The 8,901-nt window shown below is 41.0% G+C and overlaps 1 protein-coding gene and 2 non-coding genes across 6 annotated transcripts; all 3 read left to right on the forward strand.

The window, feature by feature from the left end:
* The first annotated feature begins 4,012 nt into the window (after positions 1-4,012).
* RPL21 (ribosomal protein L21) lies at positions 4,013-8,685 on the forward strand. 4 transcript variants are annotated; one of them, XM_053563991.1, is made up of 6 exons: positions 4,013-4,160; positions 6,476-6,554; positions 7,095-7,156; positions 7,417-7,529; positions 7,993-8,143; positions 8,322-8,685. In XM_053563991.1, the coding sequence occupies exons 2-6, from the start codon at positions 6,488-6,490 to the stop codon at positions 8,409-8,411; spliced, it is 483 nt and encodes a 160-aa protein (XP_053419966.1). In that variant the 5' UTR covers positions 4,013-4,160; positions 6,476-6,487; the 3' UTR covers positions 8,412-8,685. The 4 variants fall into 4 exon arrangements, with proteins under 4 accessions (XP_053419966.1, XP_053419964.1, XP_053419963.1 ...); XM_053563989.1 differs by lacking the exon at positions 4,013-4,160 and adding an exon at positions 4,176-4,610; XM_053563988.1 differs by lacking the exon at positions 4,013-4,160 and adding an exon at positions 4,176-4,592.
* LOC128567097 (small nucleolar RNA SNORD102) lies at positions 7,248-7,317 on the forward strand. Its single transcript, XR_008374763.1, has one exon. It is a non-coding gene; the product is annotated as a small nucleolar RNA SNORD102 (small nucleolar RNA).
* On the forward strand, positions 7,574-7,699 carry LOC128567114 (small nucleolar RNA SNORA27). Its single transcript, XR_008374777.1, has one exon. It is a non-coding gene; the product is annotated as a small nucleolar RNA SNORA27 (small nucleolar RNA).
* Positions 8,686-8,901: the final 216 nt, after the last annotated feature.

Consider the following 8,901-nt stretch of genomic DNA (forward strand, 5'->3'; position numbering starts at 1 on the left):
CTGGCCCAGGTAGTTTCAAACTCACCAGCCTTGGTGTAGGTGGCTGGCAGTAACCACTGTATCATGGGTGCCAAGCCAAAGACAAGAATATTTGTTATATGAATACAAAAAAGCAAGAAAGGGAAGGAGGGAAGGAAGGGAGATACAAGAATAGAGAAAGTCTTTTAGTTTTGGCAACATGGAAGCAATTGACACCTTGGTAAGAGCAGTTTTAGTGGTGTGACTGGAAGTCAGATTATACTGAAAACAGAAGGGGAGATGAGCAGGAAGGTGTTAATCTTGTATGTGCATATTTGGTTAAATCATATGGCACTGCTCAAATGTGACAGTTTCTGATGTACAAAACCAGTAATTTCATGACTTTTTGGTAAGACACAAAAACGAGGGCGGCGCCTGTGGCTCAGCGGGTAGGGCGCCGGTCCCACATGCCAGAGGTGGCGGGTTCAAACCCAGCCCTGGCCGAAAAAAAAAAAAAAGACACAAAAACGATGAAAATATGGGGCAGTAGTTGGAAGAGAGTACGAGGTCAAGCACAGCCAGAGGGAAGGACTGTGGGTTTTCAGTGGAAACGCCAGAGCATGTTTGTACTGAAAAAAAGTGAAGCAGTCATTAGCTAAGAGAAATGTGGGGAGAAGAGATGGAAGATCTGATAATCAAAGGAGTCACATAAAATAATCTTTAAAAAGAGTAGGTTAAGGTGCTGGCCACATGCACTGGTGCTGGCCGGTTTAAACCTGGCCTGGGCCTGCTAAACAATGAACAATAGCCGGGTGTTGTGCTAGGCACCTGTAGATCCAGCTACTTGGGAGGCTGAGGTAAAAGAATCACTTAAGCCCAAGAGTTTGAGGTTGCTGTGAGCTGTGAAGCTATGGCACTCTACCCAGGGCCACATAGTGAGATTCTGTCTCAAAAAAGAGCGAGCAGGTTAGCATACTAACTCTGGAACCACAGTGAGTTATCCCTTAATACATGTAGGGGATTGAAGCTCGCTGCTCCCTCATATACCAGAATCTTTGCACATTTGAGGCCTGCAGTGGGCTCTGTGGAACCTCACATATGAAGAGCAGGCTGTTCTCCACAGCATAGTTTCACATCCCCAAATACTATTTTCCATCTGTATGTAAGTGGACCCACACAGTTCAAACCTGTTATTCAAGAGTCTAACTGTACTGAGTACCTATTTGAGAATGACTGATCATGAATTCATGAGGATTAGAAACTCGAATGCCTACAGGAGCCACATAGGTAAATGACAGGTAGCAAGCTGAGTGGCCAGGAATTCAAGAATACACACCCCATCGAAAAGGGTAGCCCTGGATTATCATGACTGTCAGGCATAAGGGCTCACACCTGTATTCCCAGCACTTTGGGAGGCCCAGGCAGGAGTTCCATACCAGCCTGGGTAACACAGCAAGACCACATCTTTAAAAAAATTACTCCTGGCTTGGTGCCTGTGGCTCAAGCGGCTAAGGCACCAGCCATATACACCTGAACTGGCGGGTTCAAATACAGCCCGGGCCCACCAAACAACGACGGCTGCCACACACACACACAAAAAAAATAGCTGGGCGCTGTGGTGGGCGCATGTAGTCCCAGCTACTTGAGATGCAGAGGCAAGAGAATCGTTTGAGCCCAAGAGTTAAGGTTGCTGTGAGCTGTGATGCCCCAGCACTCTACCCAGGGCAAGAGCTTGAGGCTCTGTCTCAAAAAAAAAAAAAAAAAATTACTCCTAACTACTTGGGAGGGTGAGGGGGGAGAACTAATTGAGTCCAGGAGTTTGAGATTACACTGAACTATGATCAGGCCACTGCACTCCAGTCCGGGTGACAAAGCAAGATCCTGGCTCTTAAATATAAATTAATAAATAAGACCAACGGTCCTATATTGCCAAATCTCCTGATTTTTCAAGAGAAGCCAGAAATTTTGATTTAAAAAAAATGTAGTATGTATTCATATGCCTTCTTCTACAAAACACTCTATAGACTGAAGAAAACATGTCTGAGTACAAAAAATATAGCCCAAGGATGAACAGTTTGTGATTTGTAGTCATAGTCTGTTCACAAGATTTTCTTCATCAGTGCTCCGCTGTAGAGGTATTGTCATGGGAACAATAAATGGTTGCATTTATCCAAAGTTGTGTATGTCCTAAGGGAGAGATAGGAAAGAAAAAGTGACTTGAGGTAGTAGAAAGGGAGGAGTGACTGTATTGCTGAAGTACAGAAAATTAAATTGAATAAAAACGAATATAGACATTAAACGGAGCTAACAGTGAAGGTGGAGGAGTTAGTGTATTGAAGGAATCATAAAGACTGAATCCTACTTCTTTTCGAGTTACTAAAGGGCTAAAGACTGGGGTCACAAAATGTACAAATTCAAAACTTTGGAGCTGATGTAATTCTTCGAAATTGCAAGTTTCAGATGAATCAAGAGAGAAAAAAATGAAAATTTCAAGCAGTGCCTATGGCTCAAAGGGGTAGGGTACCGGCCCCATATGCTGGAGGTGACGGGTTCAAACCCAGCCCTGGGCAAAAACTGCAAAAAAAAAAAAGAAATTAAAATTTCAAGAACAACTGGGTAACATTTACATTCAGAAAAGAGTTTTATGTTACAGCTGATTTTAAAAAAATTATCCTAGAAATAATACATGTAGTCATGAAAAAAACATCAAATTCCATTCTTAGGGCATTCTACAAAATGTGTGACCAGTACACCTTCAAATTGTTAAAATCATCTAAAATAAGGAATTTCTGAGAAACTTTTACAGCCAAAAGGCAGATATGGAGCCATGATAACTAAGTGTAACATTATATCCTGAATGGAATCCTGCAACAGAAAAAGGATATTAGGTAAAAGCTAAGAAAATCTAAATAAAATATGGCCTTTATTTGATAATGTCAGACAACTTTGGTTCACCAATTTCAACAAATTTACCATACTGGTGTTAAGATGTTAATGACAGAGGAAACCAGATGCTGGGTACACGGGAATTTTCTGAAACACCTTCTGAACTTCAAAAATAAATCCTAACCACCTTAAAAGATAAACTTTATCAAGAGAGCACCTATTTTAAAAGGTGTAATGAATAAAACAATGGTCACCTATATACTCAACACCCAGCTTAATAATGGTCAACCCAGCCAAAGCCTCCCTTTATCGGCCCCTCATCAGACGTGACTTTTCTAAATTTGATTTCCACTCCCTTGTATTTCTTGAGTACTTTAAGTACATATAAATACATGCCTGAGAAACACACAGTATTGTTTTACATGCTTTGTTTATATATGAATTTTCATACTACATCGACACCTTCCCCATTTTTGTTCCTATTTCTTGTTTTCCTGGCATATAACATTCCATCTCACTAACATTCCGTAACACATTTATTCCCTTATTGGTGGACATTTCTAGTTTTTTACTTCTACCACAGTGCTACTTTGTACATCCTTCTTTTTTTTTTTTTCTTTGCAGTTTTTGGACGGGGCTGGGTTTGAACCCACTACCTCTGGCATGTGGGGCCGGCGCGCTGCTCCTTTGAGCCACAGGCGCCGCCCTATTTTGTACATCCTTGCCCACATATCTAAGTTTCTACAGGAGATATACTTAAGAGCAGAATGTCCGGGTTTAGTATTTGGAAAACCTTCAGTTTTACTAGAGTTTGCGATACTGCTTTTCAACGCGGTTTTAACATTTGGGTTAGACGCGTAAAGAAACAAAAATTTTAAAGACACACAAACTAGATAATATGCTCACTCCATTATAGCTAGATGTCAGCCGCCAGAACTTTAAAAGAACCTGACGCCGGAGGATCAGCCTGTCTCCGTCGTGAGACGCTGGCCCAGGCCCGTTTCCGGTGCAAGCGGTGACGCAAGGAAGGACGTAGTACGCTCCGTACGTGGGTGTCCTGTTTGACACCCTGAAGACCCCTTTCCAGGCTGTCTGACACCATACAAATGTCAGTTTGTGTTGGTTAATTGCCTCTGTTTCTCAAGAAAGAAAAATATCTTCTCAGGCTCTCCTTGTTATCCTGGATAATCTTCTTTCCTAGAGTCTCTTTCAGCTGGCGTTTCCTTCAGGCAGAGCCGTGGGCAGCCTGCAGGCCCTTGTAAGGCGCGCGCCGGAGCCCCGCCTCCTTCCTTTCGGCCGGAGACGCCATCTTCCAGGTAGGCAGTAAGCGTGGCTCCCCGCTCCCTGGGTTCGGCAGATTTGAACTGTGGCTGCTGAGCTTGTGCATTGAGGCCGTAGAAGGACTGTTCAGCCTGTCTGCGGCCCACTAGAGTGGGCAGGTGGAGCTATGTTCTGCCAGAGAGCGAACAGCGTGCGCTGGGTCGGGTCTGGGCCGGGGCCTGAGGATCAGACTGATGTTGCGGCTCTGGAGGGAACAGAAGGAGAAGGCCGAGTCCCTGGGGGTGAAGCGATTAAGATTTATTTGGAAAAGATTTCGTCCTCGTCTTCCGTCCTCATCTTCTGTCCTCATAGCTTCAGCCCCGGTATCGTGGACGGCCCACTCGGTTAGGCTGCGTGGAGCCGCGTGGTCTGATGCTTTAGGAACTCCCTTCACTGTGGCTTTTACTCCTAATCTGGTGATGTTGGCGGTAAGGACTTGGTGCGAGGTAGGAATAGGTTTTAATTATGACCTCCGATGGCGCTTGAGCGAAGGGAAAGTAAACTTTAAGGTAAACAACGTCAGTATTTTACAATAGGAGATAATTTTGCAAACCGAAGGGCAACGTGGCTTAAGTGAAAGGACTCTGGAACAGCTGCGTGTCTGTCTCAAGGGATAAGTAATTTAATAAACGCTTGGTCGTAGTTCCTCATCTTTTTGTCTATTCGGCTGTTCCCACCTACCAAAGTCGAGCAGACTTCAGGTTGCACCCCATGGTGGATCCTAGTTGGCGTTGATTTCTGGTACTGATGTAGACTAAGGTATTGCTGTCCATGTTAGGAACTGTTTTGAAAGCGTATGCAGTTTTATGTGTATGGAGTCTAGACGGAAGGTGGATTGTTTTTACTCAGATAAACGAGTCTAGTGGAGGAGCATGGGCATTATCTACCAGTTTGTGACCCCACAACATGACAAGAATCTGCAAAACATCACTCTGTTTACAAACTCCGCACAAGTATATGAGTTTAATACACATGCAGAAACTGACAATTCGAATGGGGTACTTAATAGTTGCTTTGTTGTCTGGTTTTGTTTTTTATTATACAGAGTCTAACTATGTTGCCCTTGGTAGAGTGCCGTGGCGTCACAGCAACCTCAAACTCTTGGGCTTAAGCGATTCCCTTGCCTCAGCCTCCCAAGTAACAGACTGCAGGCGCCCTCCACAACACCAGGCTGTTTTTGTGTTGTAGTTGTCAATTGTTATTTGGCAGGCTTGGGCCGGGTTCAAACCCTATGGCTCCAGTGTATATGGCTGGCTCCCTAGCCACTGAGCTACAGGTGCTGAGCCAGTTTTGTCTGTTTTTAATAGTAAAATGTGCATCCATTGTAACAATTGTTTGGCTTTGGTGGGTAACGTAAAATATTGTGTGCCACACAATTTTTATGAATGAGGTACTTTGGTAATCATTTTTTAAAGAGTATCAATAAATTAAGAGAGCGATTTATGCCAGTAAACTGTCAATGAGTTAGGCCTGACTGGTATACATGTATTTTGCCTTAATGGTAGGCGTGAAGGCCAGGAATGGCACTTCTGCCCTTGGGAACCAGAGAGCTATCAGAATATTTAGATTATTTGGGAAACACAGGAAAGGTAGTATTCTGAATGCCTATAGGAGAACTTTAGGATGATAATTAGCTACTAGTTAACTATTGAGCACTGTTACCATGTGCCAAGAATTGCTGACTTCTTTGTAGACGTACCTCAGTTACAAAAGTGTTGACCCCATTTTACAGATGAAAATGGGAGGTTAAACAAGGGTCTCCCAGCAAGTGGCAAAGCCTGTGTCAAATTCACAAGGCTAATTACAGAGCCTGGTTTCCCTCCTGTCCTATATACGTTTCCTAGTAAATAGGTGGGAAATGAGTGAGATTTTTGACCATTAAATAAATGATAAACTGTCACAGAAAATTTGATTGACAAAAGGATTTAATATGCCACATAAAAATGGAAGACTGAGTTTTACTCTGTTTGCTAATAAATTATCTAGTTAGTAATCCCAATACCATTAGCATTCTAGACTGAGGTTTACAGATGCAGTGTAGTAGTTTTGTTGTGTTTTAACATTCTTATAGGGAAAGTGTACTGGTGTGTATTCTCATCCATCTCTACGACTTAGAAGTTTTGACAATGACCTTATTTGTTGAAACAATGAGTTTTTTTACCTTTTGAAAGAAATAATTGGTGATCTAGCCTTTGAAATTGTTCCCTAATTCTCACATTGCTACTGAAATGCAAACATTTTAAAATTGCTGGCTTTCTGTTTAAATGGCAATTTTTAGTTGTATTTGACTGTTAACATTTTCTGGTTTCAGTAATTCACCAAAATGACAAACACAAAGGGAAAGAGGAGAGGCACCCGATACATGTTCTCTAGGCCTTTTAGAAAACATGGTAAGTAGATTTACCCTCCTTGGGAGGCACACATTTGTGTCTTACTAATAAATTGGTGATGTGGTTCATAAATGGCATTAAGTAACCACCACTTTGCTAACTTGGGGTATCTAACATGCAGGCCACATGCTGATTTTGTCAGGACTTATTTTTTGCTTATCTGTGGTGTCAGATACCATGAGAAGTATACATGAACTCCCCCCCCCCCTTTTTTTTTTTTGGCTAATCCGCTTTCATTAGCATTTTAGTGTGTGGCCCAAGACAACTCTAATTCTAACACTGCTGGGGGAGAAAGGTTGGACACCCTGCAAAAGCATACAAATTTATTAACGTTTCGTAACTATCAGTGTAGGATTAAACATTTGATAGATATTGTGAGTTAGCAGAGTGATTTTTTGCTTTTAGGAGAAATTGTCCATTAATAAGATTTTAAAATTTGTGTAATTATCAGTGGTGATGCATGTGTTGAAAGCTAGTAAAAGGGCATTTCTTCTGCTTTACACTTTTTGATACTGACTAAAAGCAAATATTATTTTGCAGGAGTTGTTCCTTTGGCCACATATATGCGAATCTACAAGAAAGGTGATATTGTAGACATCAAGGTAAATTATAACATTGGGAAAATAAAACTACAGAAGTTATATAAGTTGGATTTAATCCAGTATAGAAGTTTAGTTTATCTTGGCACTCTGGAGCTTAAACGATGATTGTCTTTTTGATGGCTAAAAGCAATGTGAAAAACATTTTGTCAGTTCTGAAAGTTCTTGAGTTGCCATTTAAAAGAAATCTTAGAATAGCTTCATTACTTTAATAAAAAAGCTTAAGAGGAAAAAAATGCTGATATAATATGTCTCCTTAACAGGGAATGGGTACTGTTCAAAAAGGCATGCCACACAAATGTTACCATGGCAAAACTGGAAGAGTTTACAATGTTACCCAGCATGCTGTTGGCATTGTTGTAAACAAACAAGTTAAGTAAGTAATGTTGTAGTTCTTTGTGGCTAATTAGTATTCACTTGTGCCCCCTTTTCACTTTGCCAGTTGGACTCATGTCTTTATTGGTCATTCAAGTGGGGCAAAGGAAATATCCTTTTAAAACTCAGGCAAACTGGTGTTTGTCTTGTATCCTGTCAAAGGAAACAAATGGAAATAGACTTAATGCAAAGTCTTTGCAATATGGTATTAGGTAGTATAAAAAGAAGTTTAGTAAGCTTTTGGTTTTATTAATCTGATTTTGATTAAATTACTCTTGTTTCAAAGGATGTCACCTCATCCCAACAGGGATATTCTGAAAGCCTCATCCAATAAGAGTAATGATTGATTGTGAATTAAGTAATAAAGCCACCACCTTGTTGATTTACCCTATCTGGGTAAAAACAGGTTTGCATTTCTGTTAAATTTTTGGTGAGACACTTATAAGAATTTCCACTCTCTTCAGGGGCAAGATCCTCGCGAAGAGGATTAATGTTCGTATTGAGCATATTAAGCACTCTAAGAGCCGAGATAGCTTCCTGAAACGGGTGAAGGAAAATGATCAGAAAAAGAAGGAAGCCAAAGAGAAAGGTACCTGGGTTCAACTGAAGCGCCAGGTAAGAGCTTGACAGGTTCTTGATACTGATCTTGGGCAACTTTAAAAATTTTTGGTCTCTGATAATTTCCCTTGTGAAGTTTAAAAATTGAATATAATTTCATTGGTCTGAGAGCACTTTAAAGTTGGATTTTAATACTCTACATAATTAATTTATTCTCTTTTTTTTTCTTTAATAGCCTGCGCCACCCAGAGAAGCCCACTTTGTGAGAACTAACGGAAAGGAGCCTGAGCTCCTGGAACCCATTCCCTATGAATTCATGGCATAATAAGCATATAACATGGCACAAAGGAGTACTAGTGGACCCATGTTTTTAGGAGCAAGAACCTATTTATTCCCCATTAGCTCATGGCATAATATGTGTACAGCATAGCACACAGGATAACCAATAGACCCCATGTAACAGTGATACAAGGTGCTGGGACCTATTTCCCACGAATTCAAAAGTCAATTAACACTTTGTCACATTAAATGGCAAGGTGCCTCCCTGAGCTGCTGGAACCTCTTCCCCTATGAATTCATGGCATGGTAGATACAAATAATAGCATAAAAATGTTTCTTGTTCATTCACTACAAGTGTGTTTTTTTTTCCCCCCCAAAGAAGTATTAAAGCAAATTTTAATGTGTCCTAATTCATTGTGTAATGTCTTTATTCAGATTTAATCTGTATGCTGCCCTAATGTATAAGGCAGCTTATTGTATAGTGGATATACACAATTGGCTAGGAAGTGGCCAGGAATTATGAAATACTTAAACTG

This window comes from Nycticebus coucang, chromosome 15 (genome assembly GCF_027406575.1).
Source record: "Nycticebus coucang isolate mNycCou1 chromosome 15, mNycCou1.pri, whole genome shotgun sequence".
In the NCBI taxonomy this organism is placed as follows: Eukaryota; Metazoa; Chordata; class Mammalia; order Primates; family Lorisidae; genus Nycticebus; species Nycticebus coucang.

Bases quoted from the DNA above. Each gene is read 5' to 3' on its own strand.
- RPL21 (XM_053563991.1), top strand. From the start codon at position 6,488: ATGACAAACACAAAGGGAAAGAGGAGAGGCACCCGATACATGTTCTCT. The intron at 7,157-7,416 runs GTAAATTATAAC...TCTCCTTAACAG, and splicing joins GTGATATTGTAGACATCAAG to GGAATGGGTACTGTTCAAAA. The intron at 8,144-8,321 runs GTAAGAGCTTGA...TTTCTTTAATAG, and splicing joins GGGTTCAACTGAAGCGCCAG to CCTGCGCCACCCAGAGAAGC.